Source organism: Barbus barbus (genome assembly GCF_936440315.1).
Source record: "Barbus barbus genome assembly, chromosome: 50".
In the NCBI taxonomy this organism is placed as follows: domain Eukaryota; kingdom Metazoa; phylum Chordata; class Actinopteri; order Cypriniformes; family Cyprinidae; genus Barbus; species Barbus barbus.
Window position 1 is genome coordinate 5,467,945 of NC_136728.1, and position 24,039 is coordinate 5,491,983.

Here is a 24,039-nt window from a genome sequence, read left to right on the forward strand (position 1 = left end):
CTGCCACTCTGAGAGGCTCTTTTTATACCCAATCATGTTGCCAATTGACCTAATAAGTTGCAACTTATATGTACATTTAACTTTTCCGGCCTCTTATTGCTACCTGTCCTAACTTTTTTGGAATGTGTAGCTCTCATGAAATCCAAAATGAGCCAATATTTGGCATGACATTTCAAAATGTCTCCCTTTCAACATTTGATATGTTATCTATATTCTATTGTGAATAAAATATACGTTTATGAGATTTGTAAATTATTGCATTCCTTTTTTATTCGTAATTTGTACAGTGTCCCAACTTTTTTGGAATCGGGTTTGAACTTTCAAATTTAAACATAAAATACATACAATTATGTATCTAATAAATATACTTTGTATATTTAGATACATTGTATATTTATATATATAATGTATTTTTTTTCAATGTGTCATATATGTAACATTACAGATCTTTCACAAAGAGGGGCTGTATTTCACAAACAACTGCAGAAACATGCTATAAATGGTCCATTTGGTTTGTTGTATATGCCCTATAATTTTCCTATAGGGAGAAATTGGTCCGGGTTCTTATGGGTTAAATCAAATGTGACATTTTGTCCCCCATTCCGACAACTTTAAAAATAAATCTCACAACAAGGTTAACCAAAATGTGGCATTATTAGGAAATTAGCAGAGAACGACGTCAGGTGACGTTATGTTTCCATCAAAATAAAAGTTCCAACAGTTTTTGAAATATATATAAATATCCCCATTTTCATAAACAAACCCCATAGTTTAAAGTAAATACTAAACATATATTTATTTAATTATCCGATCTATTACAATACTCCACATTTAACTGCACTGTGCAATCCAAACGACAACGGTGTTGAAATCAAGACTTTTATTTTGAATATTTCCGGAAGCTCAGTTTTCACAGCAGTCAGGTTTCTAGGACCTTGAGCACATGAAATAAAATAAAAACAGCACATGTGATTGTAGAAGTTCAGAACGTTTACAGGACATGGCGAACCGGATAATGTGAGTTTTTTTGTGATTATGTAGATATGAGCCGATGTATTGTATATAAATAGTGAAGATTACATTATTGTTAGTTTGTCCTTCCGAGAAGGTGTAACATTACCTGTGTAGATTTACAGTATACAGCTGTAGTAAGTTACTCCTTCAAAAAGTGCCACGGTGTTAGCATGTTTTGAGGTTGGTATCATAGTAATATCATATTTTGCATGTGGTATCCTGGTAATAGCATGTTTTTGTTTTGACGTGATACCACTGTAATATCAAGTTGGTCTCACAGTCTGGTCAAGCTGATGTTCAGCTGGTTTTAGCTGGTTAGACCAGTCTGAACAGAAGTGCTCAAAAACCAGCTATGACTAGACTGAAAGACCAGCTAAAACCAGCAGGGATGGTTATGCTACACTTATTTTTAGATAATACTATAATAAATACACTTGATGGTAAAGGGTTATTCTTTGAAGCTCATGAGTATCATGTAAAAATCTTGGTATATGAATATGCTAATCATTTAGTGTTATGGTAAATAAATATGCAAAACTGTACCATGGTTCTTCCACAATTTTGTAAGTGATTGAAGCATTTAATTAAATTATTATGTATTAAACTTTGAATTGCATGACTCATATATACAGGGCTCGCAAAATTTCTAAATCCCTGGTAGCCCTTTGGGCAGGTACTCTTCAGATTTTGGTAGCCAGAAAATTAATTTAACTAGCCCAAATAAAATAAAGACCATAAATGTCAATCAAAAACATTTTTAATACACAAATATCAAGGAAAGCGTTTTATTTTACTATTTACAAGGTATTTGCAGAATTCTTAAAAATCTATGTAAGGCAATTTGAAAAATTATTTCTTATACCATTTAACATATTTAAAAACCTTAAAAACTCGTCAGTTTATTGTATCAAATTTAAGGACCCGTGGGAGCAATGTTCCCTCTATTTTTTTTTCTTGCTGAGCAAAACTTTTCTCTATTGGGCGGACATTTGAGCAAAAGCATGCTTTATACCAGACCTGTACAGCACGCACACAAAAAAGTGTGTAACTTTTAACTTTAATGTGCTATTTATATTTGACTTGACCCTTGATGTAACTAAATGATGTATATTTCAGGTTACCTGAGAAAACATGTTTACTGTACAATACACTGCAGTTCAAAAGTTTGGATCAATAAAGTTTTTTAAAGAAGTTTCTTATGCTCATCACGGCTGTATCTAGTTGATAAAAATACTGAATATTATTTCACAAAATAATAATTGCAATTTAAAATAAATATTTTCTATTTTAATATACTTTAAAATGTAATTAATTCCTGTGAAGCAAAGCAGTATTTTCAGCGTCACGTGATCCTTTAGAAATCATTCTAATATGCTGATTTTTAATCAATGTTGGAAACAGTTGTACTGCTTTTTTATTTTATTTATACTGTATTTTTTGGGACCTGTGATATTTTTAAAAAATAAAGTTAAATAGATTTTTTTTTGTTGCAATATAAACTATTCAAAATTTTGGGGTCAGAATTGTTTTAATTTCTTTTTTAAAGATACTTTAAAAAAGTTTAAAGAACGTTCAATAAACTTTATTCAGCAAGGATGTGTTAAATGGATAAAATGGATAGTGAAGACTTCTGTTGTTAGAAAATATTTATATTTTGAATAAATGCTGTTCTTTTAAACTTTTTATTGAATCAAAGAAAAAAGAAACAGGTTCCAAATAAATAATAAGCAGCAGTACAGTTTCAACGCTGATAATAAATCAGTATATTAGAATGATTTCTGAAGGATCATGGGACACTGAAGACTGGCGTAATGATGCTGAAAATCCAGCTTTGATCACAGAAATAAATGCTATTTTATAGTATAGGTATTAAAATAGGAAACCGATATTAGAAATTGCAATAATATTTCACTATCACTGTTTTTTCTGTATTTTTTAAATGAATACAGCCTTGATGAGCAAGAGACTCAAAGTCAAAAACCTGATAAATAATTGACATTGTTTTTGAGTCTATAATATAGGCCTAACATATATTATCAAAACAAACTATTTCAACTGATAGAATAGAATAGAATACAAATTGAAGCAAAACTTAAGCTGAGATCTGTAAGTTAAATATTAAAAAACACGAACATATGAATTCTTCTATAGCCGTCTAAACATCGTTATGAAGTATAGTTTGTACAATACTCTTGTGTGTGACTGAACATGTTTCAGAGTTTTGTTACCCATCCTCCTCTATTTCCAGCACTTAATCAAGCCACTCTTCTTTAATACATGAGGACGTTTTATTTCACTTGTCATTGCGTTTGTGTTGTCTCTCGTGTTGAGCGCAGTTCAACCATTGAAGTATTGAGTTTCTACAGCGACTCATTTGGTGCACATCGTTCTCTTTCTATGAAACCGGTTCTAACTCGTGACATCAGCTCTATAGCGGTGTGCCCGAGCATTGCTATTATTTTCCTTTTACTAGCGGCATTCAATGAAATGGCTTCCCAACTCATTTTTGTGTGTTATTTCTTCTGCGCGGTCGCGCGCGCGCGCGCGCTCAGCTTAGAGGGAACATTGTGTGGGAACCCTGTATTTAAGGTAGCCCGTCGGGCAGGGCAGTGATATATTTTGGTAGCCCGACTGGAAGACGCAATAGCCCCAGGACGTCAGGCTAGCGATTTTTGCGAGCCCTGATATATATTTAAACAAGTTCTATGATAATACCTTGGAATATGAATGAATGGTAATTTCCTTTCATGTAATTTTATGTAATTTCCATATTTGTGCAGATATCCTTTATACCAGCTTGGTAACCCACAGCTGAGACTATTCCGGCCCGCCTTCAATCTGACCCTGGTCAGACCCGGTAAAGAACAGCCAGCTGATACAGTACAGTTTCGCATTCCTATGGAGTAAGTATGTAATGTTATTTACATCAGTAAAATCAATTGTGTTACTATTAGGTTGAAAATGTACAATAATGTAGTTGCATTATTTTCCACTAGGTGACAGACAAATCCCACAAATCTATTTCGTCTTGGCATTGTAAATTGCAGAGTGGCAATCTTATTGAGCATGATGATCACAAAGAATTAAAGCATCTTAAGTGATGCTTAACTATAATTGCAGGCCTGTTAGATGCAACAGCATTTCGTAACAAAACCCAGGATGACGTTTCCGTGTGCGGTTGCATGGCCGATGATGCCTCGCAGCTCCCTCAGATTTGTTTACAGCTCTTTCACCTACTTAAAATCCGACATTTCGTTCCTTTATTGATGACGTTTGTTAAACGTCACTTAAAAATACAGCCGTAATTATTGCATTGCTGCGGTGTAATACGAAACAGGCAGTCAGACTGTTAATAACGGGTCTAATCGGAGTCCACACAAGAAAAGAGGACAAAGTCTGCTTTGTTTTCTGGAGAACCTCAGGGCGTACATCTAAAGCAGTGACGGTGGAGCCTTGTTCCTCAGTTATTATTCCGCCAGTATGTGCTCCAAACCGCACACGTTTGTAATTGGGCTATATGTTATCACTTGCGCAAATGCTCAGGGGAAGCTTTTTTTTTTTTTTACCTGCTTTTACTCCTTTGTTTTTACAGAATGTTTTGTGATCTTAAGTGTCTTAATCTGCACCAGGCATCCTTGTCACCTGAATCTAAACATTTCATGCCTGTGTAATCAAAGGAAGAGGGTTTTTTTTTTCTTGTTTTGGAACCACTGCCGCCTCATTGGACATCAAGAACTGTTTTGTCTCCTCCGGAGCTGCGTTTGACACAGTCCCATCGCAAACAGTATGAAAGTAGACAAAGCAACAGAGGTATCATTAAAACATTAAAGACATCCCCCTCTTCACTTTCTACTTTTCAAAGATACCCTCCACTTTGGCAAGGAGTTGTTTTGCTTGAAACCAACCTGGTTTGCATAGTGATTATCAGAGCCAAAGAATTTCAAAGCACTTGTTTTTGTGAAAGAGGGCCTCTTTACAAAGTGTTTGTACTTGCAGGATTTGTTTAACCTCGTTTATTTACCATCCTATGGGCCTTTTAAGTATTTGATCCATTGTCAACATTTGATCTTTCATCTTTTTATTTACTTTCTTTTTTTGAATAATTTCATTTTAATGATCTTTTAGTTCATTGACGCTATTTGTCCACGCTCTTTCCGCCTTTATAGTCCCAATGGTGTGAATGTAACCTAGAGGTCACCGGCTAACAAAAGATCCCCCTTTTTTTGGATTTCCTCAAAATTTGGAGTGTTTTGTCCCTTTGCTTCTGAGTCACCTACTTGGAAAGCCTTTGAAATGGGCAGTGTGTGTGCACATGTTTAGAGATGAGCGTGGACTGTTTATGTGTGAAGGGTGGGGCGCAGTAGAGAGGATTGAACGACAAGGAGGTCTCTATCTTTATAAGACGTCAGCGCTTACAAAAGATAAGCCACACAGGCACAAGGCACTGTTTACATCTGCTGAAGGTCATGACCGTGTTGCCCAGTGCTTCATTTAATTGATTCTATGGAGTGGAACTGAGAAGCATCGTCCAAACTGATAAAAAACATTTAAGTGATTATTGAAATTGCAATTAAATGGCTTGTCAGTCTTCACTGTTATGTCTTCATGTATGGGATTCCCATTTGTTTTTGTTTTGTTTTTGGGCCAAACCTCTCTGACCTAAAGTATTTTTGATTTTAACTTAATATTTCAATAATTCAACAACACTATATTGATTTAAATTTGAAAATAAAAACGATATTATGATTTAATCATTTATTACAACCCCCATGCAGTTCTCTCATTAACCCACAAGGGTTTGCGAACCCTAGTTTAGGAAACCTTGCTCTATATGATAGATGAAGTGGAAAATTACACAACATTATCATCGAAAGAAAGTAAATATGAGAGGAATACGTCATAGGCCAAACTCAGACCTCGATTTCCCATTAAATAGCAGTTTAAAACTCTAACACTTTTGTTTTTTTTGCCTTTCCAGTGATTTGAATGCATTTTCCAGATGCATATTAAATTATTAAATATTTTTTAGAAGGTGTTTCATCCTGATCATTTTCATTTTTAATATGATCTAATTATACAATTTAATGATTCATCAACTGACATACCCCCAGGGGTTTGTGAACCCACGTTTGGAATACCCTTTAATTTTTGCATTATTTTGTTTATATTTGACAGATGAAGTGGAAAATGTCAATAAATTGTCAAGGAAAGAAAGAAAATAGGATTGGAATATGTTGCAGGTCAAACTCAAACCAGCATTTCCCATGTGAGCACCAAGGCTCAATGTGATGGTTTTTCTGCTTTACTAGATGAAGTCTCAAGAATGTGGCCTAGTGGTTTTAATGCATTTTCCAGACACAATGAGCTGTGCTGCTCATTTGGGGTCGATTCCATTCCCAATCCTCCATAAAAAGCCTAAAAAGAGACTGATCGAATATTCAGTCTTGTTATTTAACTCCTACATTACCATCAGATGCTCCAGCTCTATACAGCGCTAGACGTGGATGGGGAAGCAAAGCTCCTTCCTGTTGGCAGAGCTGTCGAGGTCACAGGGGGCCGGAACTGAAAAAGAGCTCGCCTTCTCCACTCCAAGATCTCAGAAAACACTTAGGTCTGCTAAATATCCGTCTCGCTGTGGCTCGAGTGCTCTGCTCTCTAGGAATCGACTCACTTTGTCACTTTCACACAGACAAACGCGCGCTTGTACGCATCTCCTCTCTCACATAAATTACGCGGCCAAAACTCCACTCCACTTCATTGAAATCTGGGCATCACACTCTGGTGCTGACTCGGAAAGATGTGCGTACAATACTCTTTCCGAAGGAGCATCTGTTTGTTGGGTTTCTTGGAAACCTTCTCCTTTACAAACGAAAAAAAAAATTACATGGATTGACTTGTGAACAAACATCCTTGTTTTTCAAAGCAGTTCATTATGTTCTTCCCGTTAGCTTCGGCGTCATATTTTCTGAATGGTTCTCGTTGGGTTTTCAGTAACTGAAAACATAATGATACAGTTTTGTTTTGTTTGTTCATGAAATCATGTCACAAAAGGCATTTTTACGTCATTTCAATCCTCGAAAAACAGAATTTAAACGTGGGGCTCTCAGCCTTGGGGTCTCCAGAGATGCAGATGAATGTAATTTGCCACCTGTGAGATCCTAAAATCTTAAATTTATTTTAATGTAAGTGGGTGGGGTTGTGGGGTCACACGAATTTTGGAACTCAAAAGATGGATTGTGGACCAAAAAAAGTTTGGGAATCTCTGTATTAAATGCTTCCATATGACATGAATCTTAAGGTCTTACTTCAATACGCCATAGATTCTCATATTTTGTTCTCTTACTCCATGGCAACTCTGAACCTCTATCCGTTTCAATTTTCTTCAAGAATGACCAAGTTTGATGTCAGAAATTATCTAGAGAAGATCTACAGCGTTCCTGTTGCAGCTGTACGCACAAGGATCCAATACTGTGAGTAAGATTTTTGCAGTTTGTTTTTAAACCATTTTATTACAAGACCAAAATTAAAAAATATATTTTATCTTATTTGTATGCAAACAGTTACAAGTATGGCATTTCTCAGCTGATGTTTTGAAAAGTGTGACACTGTATCTGTGATTTCTGATTTTGTTTAATAAACTGGAAGTTGTTTGTGATTTTTGTATTAAATTATATTTGCGGTTCTATTTGGTTATACCAATTTAAACAACACGGCTTTATTTGAAAAAGAAACGTTACGTTGTTAAACTTCCAGTTGCATCAAGTGTCAGATCTTTTTAGTGTCTTGTGCCATAATTGTTGCATTTTTAAGATGCTTGATTAAAAATAAAACTTAGTGTCAAGACCTCTCCATTCTGGTCCATTCCAGTACATTCCGGCCAGAGACTCTTTTGCACCTCTACTCACTCTGTTTTGTTGTCGACTCGCCTAACAACGCAAGCCAAACTCAACTGACAGCAGCAGTGATGGTTCCATCAACAGGCCTGAACTTTTTGAAGCCCTTATACAACAACTCGCCAATGTTCTATGTTTATCACTTGTTTTTGCACTCCTGGGGTGGTCGGTCACCTAGATAGGGGTGATTATGAGTGTTAATCAATGAGAATGATCAATACTGACAAGATGTTTTGGAGATACTTGACAGCCGAGCAGGAGTTTGAATTATATGTATAAACATATGGCTAATTCAGGGAACTGTGTTTTGCGGAATTCGAATCAAGTGGGAGACACCCAGAGGGGGAAGTGAAAGAAGTTGTTTGCGTTATTCCACTCACAGCTGCTTATCGGGGCTCGCAAAATCGCTAACCCGAGGTCCCAGGGCTATTGTGTTTTCCAGTCGGGCTACCAAAATGTATCACTGCCCTGCCCGACGGGCTACCTTAAAATACAGGGCTCCCGCAGGTCCTTAAAAACTCTTCAACTTAGTTGCATCAAACTTAAGGCCATAAAAAGTTTTCTTATACCATTTAACATTTAAATGTCTTAATTACAATTGTTGAGGACGGAAAGACAATAATGGCGATATGGCTGGATTAAACTTCAAAAGGTCATTTTGAAAAAATATTTCTGTGTTCTGTATCCCTCTGTGTTGTGTTTGTTTGGAAGATAAATGAGTCTTTAAATCTCCTTTATAAATGCTTTACAAGGTATGAATAGTCCTCACTTTAGATGAGCTCACAAAAATAGATGGCTGGCAACTACTAAATGTTTTATAAACCTGACTTAATCATGAATTACAGCAGGAATATGTGTTAATAAAGCATTTATTAACACACTGAGCAACTGTTATGAGTCTAAATAATATTTATAAATGTACATTCAAATAGTTTATTAGTTCATTAACTTACACTTTCTAAATGATCTTATGAACCAATGACGACAACTAAATAACTGGTTTGTAAATAACGTAATTTAGAAATGATAAATTGATCATTATTAATGTATGAAAATACAATTATTAAACATTATAGATATGCTCAAGAACAAAACATTTATAGCTGTATTTATATATAACTGCTTACTAATGACTATTAATGTTGGGAAAATGCTTTGTAAAGGATGAATTGACTATTTACTTATGCTTAAATAATGATTCATGGTGTGCAGTTATTATAAAGTGTTACCACTGTTTTGTTTCGTTTTTTATTTGTTTTTTTTATCGCCATTATTATAGGAGTAATTCACCCAAGCCATAAACTTTTGGCATTGTTATTTACTATCATGCCATTACAAACCTGAAGGCTCAGCACAAAAGGAGATTTTTCTTTTTACATTTTCACACAGTTCTTTTTCATACAATGACAGTTCCTAATGAATCACATCTGTAAGGTGCCAAAAAATAAAAATTCGAACGAACTTGAGTTCGTTTCATTTGAACCAAACAAGACAGTTGTGAATACACCCTTAAACATAAGTTGAAATTAAAGCTGCAAGCAGCATTGAAAGGGCCCTCATAACCGGGCTCACCGCTGCCCATTGGCTTTAAGAAAACAGCAAATGGTGGGCATACTTTTAAAGTGGTCAATATAGGAGGAATATGTCAAAGTCATTTGTATGTGCCAAACTTCCTGCTGCCAGCTGGTGGCACCGACTATAACTGAATATTGGCATGCAGATGCCTTCAGGCCAGGACTTTTATCAACATGTGATGAAATCTGATGCAGATTGAAGATTGTACGTTTGAGTTAGTGTAAAGCATGACATATCCTGTTGCCAACAGGTGGTGCTATGATTATAACTGAATATTGGTGTTTAGCTGTCTTCAGACACTTATCAAATGTGTGAAGTTTGGGGCAGATCGGACATTGTATGGCTGAATTAAAATTTCTATTCCCATGGCGAAACATCACACTTTGTCATGCCGCCACAGACACGCCCTTTAACGAAAACTCAAGATGTTTGCAATTTAACATCATAAAGGCCTTTAGATCGGACTGACCACATTTAATGTTGATGTAATTAAATCTCTAGGAGGAGTTTGTTACAGTGTAAAACATGTCACTTCCGGTTGCCAGCAGGTGGCGCTATGGCTATAACCGAATATGAGTATGGGCATGTGTTCAGGACAGGACTCTTGTCAAACATGTGAAGCAGATTGGATCTTGTCTGCCTGAAGTCAACTTCCTTTTTCATGGAGAAACAAGTTTGTCAGGCCGCCACAGACAGGCCCTTCAATAAAAACTCAAGATCTTCCTAATTTAATGTCACGAAGCGCTTTAGATTACACTGACCAAGCTTGGTGTTGATCTGTTTAAATCCTTAGGGGGAGTTTAAAGACAACTTTTAAATGCAATTCCTGAAAATGGCAAAAACGGCTCTCAACTTGCTGAGAAAATTCAAAATAACAGACTTCCCATTGGGTCTCGGACTTCGTACCAGGGTACTTTTTGGCAGGTATTGGTGTGTTACATGTATCTGGTGAACGTGTATGTAAAACATAGCTCGAGGGGTACTTCAATGAAATTTTATAGGTGGCGCTATTGAGCCAATTTGCCACACCAACTTCTGAAACCCATATCAGATGTAAATTTTCGCCACTTCTGGTGCGTTTGCAAAGTTTCATGAGTTTTCAAGCATGTTTAGGACCTCTAAAATGCAGTTCTTTTTGAAGAAGAAGAAACTGAGCAATTCCAATAGGGTCCTCGCACCACAGGTGCTCGGGCTCTAATAATGCAAACTGATGGCTTCAGCAGTTACTGTTAAAAATCAGTTTCCCTATGGAGAAAATGAATAGCGTTTTAGTATTGTGCTATATAGACTGCAAGCTTGCATTAAGATCTGCCTCCATCCATCCAACCAACAACCAATGGATAGCAAGTCGCTAATTCAGTTTCAATGCGACTTGACATTGCACATAGATTTATTAGGCACAATCAGTTTTGAGCTGTTTCTATTCAGTGAACTGGTTGATCTGGTTGGCAAACCAGACAAACAATTCATTCACAAATCTGATTTCTGAACTCAGTGACTCAGTGATCTGTTCGCAGTTCACAAGTTAACAGCTTACTGTGGGGAAGATTATCAGTGAATAGAATTTAGGTCTGTTCTTCACAAAAATATTTAAAAAATATCAAATTTAGTGCTTAAGTTGTATCTACTTATATTGGTGCTTTTAGGAATTTTATTTTATTTATTTGAGCTTAACAGCTGTGGCCACTTTGAGGTGTCATGGTATGGAAATATTTGCATAGTTATTATTTATTTTTTTTTATGTAGTTTTCCATATAAAAAAGGTCATATGGGATTGGAACAACATGAGGGTGACTAAATTACATAATTAAAAAAATTGAACTATTCCTTTAAGGTTATTTCCTTTTAAGGCTATGTCAATATAACATAAACAACAATGCCTAAGGGTAAGTAAATAATGTTGGGGTTATTACAGGCTTTACCGTCTGGTTAATGCAGAGGGAACCACTTTTACGAGCTGCCAGTTGGGTTTACGCCACTGGGATTTTTCCGTGTGGTTTCCACACCAACACTGGAGAGGGCCAATAAGCAAAGTGGACATTTTTACAGCCACAACGTAAAGGCAGAAAAAAATGCGGAACACCCATTAGGTGAAATAAACCACGTCAGAGAAGGTGTCCCGCTCTGTGTCATGGGCTCCACTCCACTGATGGTTTAAAGGATGTGGAGAAAAGGGGGCGCGAGTGGAACCCCCGGGCTCAAGGCGTCTATTCTTTTTCCTACAGAGTATTTTGGAAGGGGTTTCTATAACTACCGCTCAGGCCTGGGATTTGTAACATAATAGTAGCCAGCCAACACACAACCTCAAAAGAGAGCTTGATTTAATATTTATTTATTCTATATAATGTTGGGTGGGAGTACGGGAATGGAAACAGGGTTCACATACATGAACAAAAGCGCTTCTCACCTGTTTTGTGGGTTGACCGTTCATTTGACCCTAAATGGAGGGAGTGTTTGTGTGTTTAGTGTTTCCTTGTACTAGTAAAGGAAGACTGCCAATCCTGTTTAAAGTGGCCATATGACGTTGCTAAAAAAACATTATTTGGTGTAATTCAATGTGTTTATGCGGTTTAAGGTTAAAAAACACATTATTTTCCACATACTGTACATTATTGTTGCTCCTATATGCTCCGCCTTTCTGAAACGCGTCGATTTTTTTACAAAACTCATCGTTCTGATAAGCGAGGCGTGCTCTGATTGGCCAGCTATCCAGTGCATTGTGATTGGCTGAATACCTCAAGCGTGGGATGGAAATGTTACGCCCCTTACTGTATTGTGATGCCGTGTCCTGGCGCGACCACACAAAATCAATAAAACCCATTATAAACTAGGCGTTTGTTGCATCCAGTGGGGACATAATTACTGATTATAATGACTTATACTATCTTTTTATGCGTCATGTTGCATTGCGCCGCATAAACATTACCATGTCTGCATTTGTGATCGGAGAAACGACAAACAACAAGGACTACTCTACACTGCTCAAAACTCGCGTTTGAATCGTCAGTGGCAAATTCTTTAAATAAGAAAACGTACTTGCAGGCTGTGAGTCAGAAGCGCCAGACTGTCCTTGCAAAGTTGGAATTGCCTCCCTTTATAGAAACAGCCTTTGTGCACAGCTGGCAAGCTACTCCCAGGTTCAGGGTAGAACTGTTCTGGAACAGTGTTGTAAATACAAATAAACCACTGATTTCTAGTTGTGTCCTCTTTTGGAAGGCCAAACAAAGTTTTTTCGCTTTCACAATGAAACGGCGCGTCTCCACGATGTGATACAGCCAGAATAATAGTTCTGCCGCCTTTCATTGCGTATACGTTTGGGCGGTGTTTTGCAAATCTTCCGACACAGTGACGTAGGGCGTGTTTAAATGAGCCGTTTTAGGGTGGCGTGGTCGAGTCTTAAATTTTATAAAGAATATCTCTTTGGTTTTGAGATTTTAGTCTTTGCAACTTCAGGGATCGTATCTATGCACAAACAGCTTGTAACAATCCAAAGAGAAAGGAAAACTTGAAATCGCATCATATGACCCCTTTAAGAAAACTCCTCACACAGGTCATCATTTAAACTTTTCAGTTTAGCAGGTTTTAAGGAGAGATTTCACTGCAAAATCTTGACATTACTATATCACTCTCATATAATTTCAAACCTTTATATCATTGCAGAACTTTCTTCAGTGGAACAGGAATCTGAAGAAAAGTCTTCTTTGTATAACAACAGTTCCTTGTGACAGTACCGCTATTAAGCTCCAAAACTGACTGTCAGCAAATCAATAAATTCTTATACTGTGGCCTGTATTGTATGGCTTTGGAAGACCTGAAATGTTGCACACATTATATGGACCACAGTTAAATTGAATTTTGGTGTATTTATTGGTCTTTTTTGGAGCTAAGTAGACATGGTCACTATGAACTTGTAGTATGACAAACTATACCTTTAAACTTTCTGACTGTATGAACCAAATGATATATTTTATCAAATGATATGATATATTTTATGTAAAACAATGCTGTTATCCACCGAGTGTGTTCTGTCATATGTTTTTTTAATGATTTAATCTTTTTACTCTGCTTGTACTGTTTTGTTTTTTGGAAGTAATTTGGTTCAGATGTACTTTTTGACTTCTTTCTCTGGGTTCTTGTGAATATTACCCAGCAGGCTTTGTGCAGTTACATCATGGCCAGCTGGGAAAAGGTTAACATGTATTCCACAGTTAACATGACTGAAGACCTGCTTCTTAACATATAAACCCAATTCCCCGTTACCCTAAAATGCATATTGGGTATCTAAGCTATTCTGCAAAGCATAACAATCTTCTTTGAAGGTGTAATTCTGTCAATGTAAATATACCCAGCTGCAACACAGTTGGAGAGGTTATTTTTATATCACCTGATGTTTTACTAGACAGCATGAATCAGATATTACTGGTTGATTTATTAGTTGTTAAACACATTGATAGTATTTGCTTTGTTGCAGTATGCTTTAAGTAGAAACAAGTAGTTTTCATTAACTGTATATCTGCAATTTGTGCCTCCTCTAGTGCCACCAATGAGAATGAGCAATTGTAAATTAATAATAAGGTCCCACTTTATATTAGGTGGCCTTAACTACTACTATGTACTTTGAAATTAATCATTTGATAAATTTTTTTACATTGTACGTATATTAAAAAAAAAATACCTATGTAATTACATCTGTAATTAATTTCTGCAATTACATTTATAATTACACCCTTACACATAACCCACCCCTGAACCCATACCACCAAACCTGTCACTAACCTTAACCACATCCCACATCAATAGAAGCAAAAGTGTTTTGAAATACATAAAAAAAATACTTATTGTGGTCATATTGTAAGTACATAGTAGTTAAGGCCACCTAATATAAAGTGTGACCTAACAATATTTTAACTAAATATTCATCACCTTCTTTTTTTCTTCTATTAAGGTACAAACAAGAAACGAAACCACTTAAACCAGCGAGTGAAGAGGCCAGATTACAAAGTGGCATACGTTCAACTGGTGAGTGTTATTCTGTTGGGGCCTGGATTTGAAAGGGCCTGACTTGCATTGTTAAAGTCCATGTGTGTAACTGTGGTCTCTTCTGATTTTCAGAAAGTGCCCCCATCATTAGCACAGGACCATTTAAAGTCCCTTTTTAAGACTTTATTGATTATGGGTGCTTGGGTCAGATGGATTGTTTTAGTAGAAGTTATTAAACAAAACAAGACCCCCTTGAAATGGGATGCTTGGGCATTTAAGCCCTGCATTTTTGTTTCTTCTTTGTTTTCAGGGCCCATGACAGCTTATGTTCCCTTAAAAAACCCCAAGGCACAGGTACTCTTTGATGCAAAACCCTCACCTTATTGTGTTCGACTCCCTGAGTCCCATCGCTGCTTGTTTAGTTTCTGTCTCTCCCACATATTCGAACCTGCCCTCCTGAGAAAGGCGGCAGTTTGGGTTCTGGCTTTGGCCAAGAAGGCAAGAGGTCGTCTTTGGTTGCATGCCAGACTTTGTGCAGGAATTATAGAACAAAGTTCTCAGAGAGCTATGGTTATTATCATGGGCGGATGGGAGAGTTGTTTCTTGGGGCATCAGAACGTTACCATTGGTTGTGATCCAGTGGCGAACCGCACTGCTGGGTTCACACCTGCTTTTGGGCAGAGCCCTGGGCTGTTGATACCAACCGTGTTTGAAGTATGGCGGTGTGAAAATAGCTTAATCTGATCTCCTTTGATTCATTTGGGAAAGCTGCTTTTGTTTCTTTACGGTTTTTAGTTTTTAAGAGAAGCATTGGATTGTTTGCTCTCTTTTTTTTCAGCCATCAATCAAGGCAGGGATAAATAATTCAACTTGTCAAAACAGAACAGCTTGTAATGGGATACACCAGCAAAACACAAATTAATATTTAAAGGTGAACTTCCTCTTGACTAGAGTTGAATGACTTCCTGTGTGGCTTTGGGCCGTCAATTTAACCTTCTCATAAACCCAGTTAGGGACTTGGATCCAGAGAATTACTGCATCCTGTTTCTAACATTTTGTCTTCTTTCAAATACAGTGCCATATTTGCTTAAACATTTCTGGAGAGAACTACTTCCTTGTTGCCCAGTCTTTCAGAAAGTCATGCTTATTTATGTGTGAATAACATGCAAGCTAAAAAATCTCAGACAGCGGCGAAAAACACTGATATGAAACCAAATTTCCGGCCCCTTTCTTCTCCTCCAGCAAATCTACAAAAAAACACTGCCCAAGAAAAGCCCTTCTTTCTTTTCAGTGGTGGGTAAAAACAAGATTGTTCCTAATTGACACCACATGTGGGGGAGTGTTCTGTGGCTGGATACCCTCAACGGTTCCCCCCCTGCCAGACCTCCCCCCCCCCCAACACACTACATCAGCTAATATTCCAGAGGCAATACGGTGAGGAACGTTCTCTACAATCGTTCCTCACCGTATTGAGGAACACGCACGCACACACGCACACAAACTAACACAACCCCCCCCCAGATTTTACAAACTCCAGGTTCGTTGAAAAAGCCGTGTGTTAGTACGGTTCCTTGACGGCCGCTCTCTCATCAGACCTCCCCATGGTGGGGAGGAGTGCGGGAGGAGAGAGAGTTCATCAAGGAGGAGGAGGGGGTTACGGATGGAGTCGACACATGAAGCGAGGTGAGCGAGGGCACCATGGAGCCGTGCCAGAACATGGAGGTCCAGACGGGGGTCAGGGAAATCTTAAGCAACATAAAATCTTGAGACAATATCAAGGCTGTATGTACGACCGCTTTGCATGTAATGCTCTAGTTAAATGAAATTATATCCTGTGCTTCCCTTTGCAAGGCCGTGACCTGTTCGGTCCCGGTATAAAGGTTCTGTTTGTTGATGTTGCGTCTGTAGTTTCCTGGGCTGGCTGGCGTAATGCACATAGCACATGTTATTTTATAGACGCTCCCTATCAGAATCACTTACCCACTACACTGAATTTCACTGATCTGTAATGTTGTATAATTTGCATTTTGCTTAACTATATACCTCATTGAAACACTGCCCCACAAAGCCAAGATTTTGCGGGAACTCTACAGCTTGCCCGCTTGTCCACAATAACTGTTTATTGTGAACCCCCCCTGCTTTTTCCACAAGGGTCTTGTTGCAAGCATCAGTATTTGGCAAGACAAGGCAACTGTTGTTGGTGTTAATGGATGTTTCTTGTTGGTTTAGAGCTTGTTGCTGAGTCGTTGTTTTTTGGGGCCGTGTTTCGGTCTGGATCAGCTGGTAGCCAGGCTACCTTTCAGATCGGATCGCAATGTTCCACCTGAACTTGTGAGCTCACTCTGCTCAATTACCACTCAACAAAACCGAGTGAAACTCAACCATGCTAAGGCATACTATTATTGTTCTATTCAAATGGGTTCCTTCCTATTACACACATCTCCCCCACTGATTGCCATGCACAAATTAACACCCTTTCAATTTTTGCTGTTTTAAGTTGATGGCTCATGAAAGTTCACATTGTGATCTTATCAACACTAGATGGCAACGTTTGGCTTCAATTGTGCTGAATGAATGTAGGGCCCTACAACATTGCTGTCATGTATTCCTTGCAGTTCAGAGTACTGTAAGCCAAAGTAATGAAAGAAAACTGACATGTCTGAGAAATTCACGTGTTGCATGCCTTCGAACACGTTTCAAAATATTGTTTTCACAAGCAATGAGAGAGTTAAGTTTAGAATTGTAAAATAGAAAAGGTATGTGGTAAGTTTGTCATTTAGAAAAAACAACTGGCTAAGTTTATAATTTAAAGGCACAAGTTAGGTTTATCGTTGCACTGTAGAACAGAGAAGGTACAAGGTAAGTTTGTAATTTAGAAAAGGTACAAGGTAAGTTTATCATACTGGAGAATAGCAAAGGTAAAAGGTAAGTTTGTCTTTTAGAAATGATATTGTGAATTTGTCATTTAGAAAAAGTACGAGGTAAGTTTGTAATTAAGAAAAGGTGTGAGGCATGTTTATAATTGAATTTTGTAGAACAGAAAAGTTATGAGGCAAGTTCATCAATTAGAAAAAGTACGAGACTCATGTATCATTGCTCTGTAGAAACAAAACGTTATGAGGTAATTTTGTCAAATTGAAAAGGTACAAGGTGGGTTTATCATTGTAGCAAATGTATGAGATAAATTTGTCTTTGTATTCTAGAAAAGGTACATTTGTCATTATTCAATAAAAGCAACTAGGTTTGTTATTATAGAAAAGATACAGTGTACACTTAAAATTGTACATAAAAAAAAGTACGAGTTATACATTTGACATTGTAGAATTAAGATAAGATGTTTGTCTGCATTTTTTTTTTTTTATGGTGGACTAGGTATAAAACGTTGACACTGTTTATCAGATTTGGTTGTGCATGTGATATGGCATTTTTAGGCAGAATTTTTTTTTACTATTTTTAATTGCAAATGTACAGTATTTCATCCACCACAAGGACTTTCGTAAGGCTGTGTTCGAATGAAAGAAGCACAGCATGAATAATGGAAAGGCCAGCGGGGTCTCTGGCATCCTGTTTGAAGCAAGCACACACACTCACTCAGCTCCCCAGTGTACGTCCACTATGAGACAGCCTCTGTGAGTGCCAGGAGACGCGAGCAAAGGAGATGATATTGAAGCCCTGCCTCCACCTCCACTCCACGTCGTTTATGAGCTGTGTATTTCTTGCAAGTCACTCTCATTTAGTATTACTACAGACACTCATTGTCATGAAACACCATTCTTTTTCCATCCCATTACGGTTTTATCAGTCTCTCGATGTCTAGGCATCACCCAGCATTATTTCGGTATCATTTTCAAAATAAATTACTCAGAAACTAGCAATGCTTTTCCTGTTATGGTACCACCTCCTCAATTTTCCTGCTCCTGTCTCTATCTTTCTCTATTCCTTGCCCCCTCTCTTTTTTGTGTGTGTTTTGTACACAAGATTGAGGGAGAGGTTGAGGACCCTGCATGCGAAAGTAAGGGTTATCTTTGATTGCTGTTGACGGGGTCCAATATCCTGGGGAACCAAAAAATAGCCAGGACTTGGGCAAGTCTGAACAAGTCGACCGGTCACAACTGTCATCACTGCAAACATGGAACTAGTGACTCAGTGGCTTAAAATGACATGAGGGCTGATACTGCTCTGAATGGAGACTTTGCCACCCCTTCCTTTAGACTGACCGCTTGGCTTGACCGTAATGATTTAACAAGCCAGACTGTGTGCCAGCCGATTGTCTACGCCCGTGTGTACGAGAAACAGTTCCCCAGTTGCAGTGGAAACCTGCTTCTGTTTTACACTAATGGGTACAAAAACGTCTGGCTTATGGCTGTCCTCATTGAGGAAATATAATATGTTTTGTTTAATTTTTCCCTCTGCACACTTTTCCCTGGCGTTGAGGATTCATTAGAGTGGTTTTGGGAACAAAGGCTCTGGACCCCCACACATGTTTGGCAAGGCAGCTGTGTCTTGGCATGGGGAATGCATTGCATGAATCATGTTCTCTACTGCTGTGACCAGTCAGGTTTTGACAGCTGGGCCACTATACCCATGCCTGAAGGAAGTGTTTATGCACAAACGCTGGTCCTCTTCTGGGAGGCAGTCAAGGCGTCAGAGTGAAGCAGAGCAGACAGACAGCCTGGCACAGGCCCAGATAGGCCTCAGCTGGGCCAGAGCTTTGGTTCTCTCTGAAACGCTTTACATTAGCACTATTGGTCTGTGCTGGTTTTCACAGAGGGTGCAACAAATTCAGACACAAAGACTGACCAGTGCTTTTGGTGTAGTAAACTTGCCTCATTCGTGCCATTCCATACCTGTTGTAGTAGCCACCTTTATTGTGCACTTATTGTTACATTTACGAATTTGGCAGATGGAAAGTAAACATTTTTTCGCTTCATGGGTTCCCTGGGAATCAAACCCATGATTGTTATTGTTTCTTGAGATCAAACATGAAATGCTACAATAGTCCCATTGTCTATATTGTTTTTACACATTTTGGATTGTAAATGGGCTGCATTCCACTTAAACACAACTTTTATATAAACAAAGCCATCCATATAGCATTTTGTTGATCACTGTGGTTTAAAGGTCACACCAAATCTGCGAGTGAGATACGGAGTACAGTTCATGCACTCATTGAGAACATCCGGCTCCTCCCTTCTGGTCAAGTCTGGGAGTTTTCCATTTGTTTGTCCCAACCTGGGTCCTCGCTACTGAGACTAGCCTTGGAATTCCTGTCGAGCCATAGAGCTGCTCTGAATTACCACTTTGATTTGCAAGAACCATTAAAGCTACAAATCATCTCTTCATCAGGAGCCTGTCCCCACTATCCCACCATCGTTGTGACTTTTGGCTCAATTCAGGCTAATTTTTTGGTATGGAGTGTGTCAAGACCAAGAGATATGAGGTGTCTCAGGGCAGCCAAATATCTGTGGTGAGTGAGTATCGGTTGTCAGTTAAGACTGTGGACTCAGAGGAAGTAGCAGTGTGGCCCACCCAGTGAGACTGGCAGAGGGAGCTGTTTACAAGCATTTCCCTGCATTTCCTGCTCTCCTGTCTGGTAATGAACTTGTTAATAGACTTCCAACATTACGCAAACATGCCCTCATCATTAAAAGTCCTGAAAATGTTGTCACATACAAAGAATGTCTCAGATTTATACATTTTGTTTGGCTTTAACTTGGTGCAAAATAAATCAAAATTGTCATAGTTCCATTCTTGCAGCAGTGATTGGCCAATAGAGATAAGCATGAGAAGAAAAATGAATGTCTCTGAGGAGATATCGGCAAACACCCAGGTCTTGATCCCACTCCCACTGGAGGGTTTTGCTAGTTAACTTGCTAGTACATTTAAATAGTACAACCTTTTAATCCATACTCCCAAACCAATTCATTCTGTTTTCTTCTGGTACTTGCAGGGTTTTTTTTTCTGAAGAGATAACATGTTAATTCTCTGTTCCCCTCATCTATGGGAATATAAAGAGCATCGAACACATTCAAATTGGAGCTTCTGCTTCTGTCTAATATAGTTTAGCCATCGTCATAGAGCAAACAGTGGAGATAAGGCAGCGACTAAAGGGTAGAGGGTGGTGCTTTATGTACGGAAACCCCATCTACTACTAATCCTTTCAGACTGGCCCAAGTCATGCCAGCTGTTCCCATTTGACTGATCATGGAAGTGATTGTGGGATGTGAGTCACTAACGTTCACCAAGAGTGCTAGTGTTAGGGCGGTTACTGATCTGGGGTGACTAATAAATATATATATATATTATTTTTTCAATTCTGAGTGGTCCTTGCCGTATAAAATTTGCCACCACAATGTTGGCTGACAAACTATGACAACCTTCCATTTCCTAATAGGTGTCCCGAGTGGTTCCTAATGTCAGGATGATTGTTTGGATATTGCTTAATAGTTGCTATGGTGTTCTGAGTAATTGCTGGGCATTACTAGGTGGTTACTTACGGGCCCAAGCCCACCCCCAAGTTTATATATGTTGGTTGCTAGATATGACTCAAGTTTCTCCTGTAACAAGTATGTGACCCCTTTATGAAATATCTTGAGACCAAAAGCAATAACACATAAATGCATTGTTTCTTTTGCGTTTTTGACATTTACTTTTTTTCAGCCATTAACTCCTAATATATTTAGAAACTTCTCTTGCTCACAAGGGCTCAGAATGCATGTCTATCCCTGATGTAAAGCCACTGAATGTACAGTTTATGGTATAAGTTCAGGGCCTGAATTATAGAGGGGTGGAGGAGGGGGAGAGTCGGTTAGTCTACCAGGGACAGATGTTGGGTTGAACCCAACAACAACATTTTTGTTCCATGCTTTAGTCTTCCTTTTTTATTTTCGATAATTTTACGCACAGGGGTGAGGGGGGACTTGTCAAATGAGACATGTCAATGCGTAATTGATGCATCCAGCACTTTCTGGATAATGTATTGCATGCTATTCCTAACGACTACTTTTATTACATAATAAACATGAATATGCAGTGCTGCATTTACATTTGAAATAGTAATATTAATACTGTTCTGTTAAATCAAACTGTGGAAGTGTTTACCATAGCCTGAGACAAGACTTTGTACACATTATGTATAAACATTAGTGCTTGCCAACAATAAGGCACTTGTTTAAGGTACATTAATGTTTTGGTGGACAGTCATGTGGTGACTTGTTTTTGTTAATCAGCTTTTCTGTCAGGGCTTCCAAACCTTTCAACTCCACTCTTGGATTGTCATGCGACCGGGTCCCCCTGCCGGTCTTTAGTCATAGTGGGTTATTTTTTTTAAAGGAGAGTTTACTACAGGTGAAGGAACAGGCATTTTTTGGCATCCATTTTAGTACTCCGTTACTAAGGTCCTGTTTTTAATAGGTTTGGTTCTTGTACTTTCACTTGGCTGGACTCTGTGTTTATAGTGTGGGGTTTCGCATTCCTAGATGGTAGGGTTGGAACGCCGCTGCTGAACCTTGGAGGCCAAGCTGTTGATTTTAAGTGTTTCAGTTGTTTTTTTCCCCTCCTTTTTTATTCCACTATTCTTTGGTCATTTTGCTCACTTAAAACTTACTGCATTTGTTACAAAGGACAGGTCAAAATAATAGATCATCCCAGTAGAAGCATTTGTTTCAGAAAGGCACTGCTTTTCATTAGCTGTTAACTCACTGCAGTCCCTGTTTCCTCCTGCTGTTGCCACATCTTGTTTTATCTTTGGAACAATATTGATGGTCTCTGGTATGGAGACGGACCAGCAGCACTAGCACATTGTTGCTCTGCATGCACAAGGCCTATTCCCCCTTCCTGTCTGTCAAAAAAAATTGACATTGCTTTAGAAGGGCCAGGCCCCTGAGATATGGTGATTTTATTTATTTCTGCAAGTTTTTCAGGGGCAGCGTTGGAGAGCAGAGCTCCGGAAAAGGGCACTGTGTTCTGTCCAGTGAAGTGAAATTTATTAACAATTTCTGTCAGTAACATTAAGCAGTAAAGATTTTACAAGTGTAGATATGTATTACTTTTAGGAGGAAGCATAAAGCATTCTTCAAAACTACTGTTCCACAAAAACGAAATGGTACAACATAAGGATGGCAAAAGTTGATGACAAACACAATCTTCAATCCTTTAACAATTTCTGCTTTTCTTACAGGCTCAGCAGCAAACCTTCCAGTTCCCAGATATCTTTCCTGAGAAGGATAAGAAGCACGAGGAGGGCTCTGTTGAGGAGATGCAGGAGAAGTTCATGGAGGACGAGCGTCAGAGGCAGAAATCAGATCCCAGAAGAGGAGGAGTTACTGAATGGTTTGGCCTCTAGACGGACAAGTGTTGAATGAAGAATGACTTCAGAGAGGCAACAGCTGAATGAAGAATGTTGTGTATTGTAGATTATGTATTTGTGCAGGAAGAGCCATTTACAGTGATCTGACCAGTATCCATAGAGGGCCGTTTGCAGTGATCTGATCTGACTTGATGGAAAGACAGATTGCCTGAGAGAAGGCTTGGAAATCCATTACTTCATTAGAATCGTGCTCTCTCAAAGAACACTGATGTCTACATAGCATATGATCACTCCTGAGCATCTGCCATTTCATAAGTCTTTCAGGTTATGTTCTCCTCCCACAAGTCTCAGAAACTTGCTCAAGCAAAGGTCTTCCTTGCGAAGTTCTTGAGCGTACATGTTTCCTTTTCTTTAAAGTTCCTCCAAAATGTTTTCCTTTTGCCCTCGCTGATCTTCAAGTTCATGAACTACTTGTGGTAAAATGGTCAATCTAATGAAGTGACTCTCCAGTTCTTCGTGCAAAATCATACTCTTAATATTGTTCCTGAAAGCTCTTTTAAAAAACTGCATACTTCAATTCCAATAAAGCAGTACAGCATGACTTGTTTTTGTGTTTCCTTCAACTTTGTTGGCTCTAGAGTTAGCTATTCCCCACAGATGTGTTGGATAACCGCTTGCCAGCTCTCATACCAGAGTGGCTTACTTCACCCAGCCAACCTAGTGTTTGCCAGGGAGAATGTCAATATCGATAACATTTGCCCACTGTTTTGTCCTTGTACTCGAGTACCCCCTACATTGCAATAAAGCGATTTGATTTAAGACAAAAAAAATGCCTTGTAAGGGACCAGCTGGACAACAAAGAACGAACCCTGAATTTTTGTCCAGTATCCTCATTGTTTGAATGAATGAGGAGAATCTACGTTATATTCGGGAAGTCTCGTTGTGGTTGCCAAGGTTGGCCCCCTTCATCCCTCCCCTCAACAACCTAATCAACTCCCCTTCTCTTGCCCAAACTTTATAAAAACCTTGAAACACAATGCATTTAACTGAGCTTCACACACACAGCTGGCACAGATTTCCTGATTTGTTAACATAATGTTCCCAACACAATGATATTGACCATAATGTTCTGGATCTGGGAAGCCTTGGATCCTTGATCTCAGACCAGAAGTAATAGGAGTTATATGGTTGCTTTCCAGGATTATTGCTTTGTTTTAAAAGGATGCTCCCCTACTGGTGATAGAAACAAAATGTGACCTCAGAATTTTT

At 38.4% G+C, this 24,039-nt stretch overlaps 1 protein-coding gene across 2 annotated transcripts; it reads left to right on the forward strand.

The window, feature by feature from the left end:
- The first annotated feature begins 889 nt into the window (after positions 1 to 889).
- Positions 890 to 23,592, forward strand: LOC306868115 (large ribosomal subunit protein uL23m-like). Of its 2 annotated transcripts, XM_079414147.1 has the most exons (5): positions 890 to 1,017; positions 3,795 to 3,917; positions 7,402 to 7,484; positions 14,428 to 14,501; positions 22,642 to 23,592. In XM_079414147.1, the coding sequence occupies exons 1-5, from the start codon at positions 1,001 to 1,003 to the stop codon at positions 22,804 to 22,806; spliced, it is 462 nt and encodes a 153-aa protein (XP_079270273.1). In that variant the 5' UTR covers positions 890 to 1,000; the 3' UTR covers positions 22,807 to 23,592. The 2 variants fall into 2 exon arrangements, with proteins under 2 accessions (XP_079270273.1, XP_079270274.1); XM_079414148.1 differs by lacking the exon at positions 3,795 to 3,917 and having other exon boundaries at positions 933 to 1,017; positions 22,642 to 23,371.
- The last annotated feature ends 447 nt before the right edge of the window (positions 23,593 to 24,039 follow it).

Bases quoted from the DNA above. Each gene is read 5' to 3' on its own strand.
- LOC306868115 (XM_079414147.1), top strand. The intron at 7,485-14,427 runs GTGAGTAAGATT...TCTTCTATTAAG, and splicing joins ACGCACAAGGATCCAATACT to GTACAAACAAGAAACGAAAC. The intron at 14,502-22,641 runs GTGAGTGTTATT...CTTTTCTTACAG, and splicing joins AAGTGGCATACGTTCAACTG to GCTCAGCAGCAAACCTTCCA.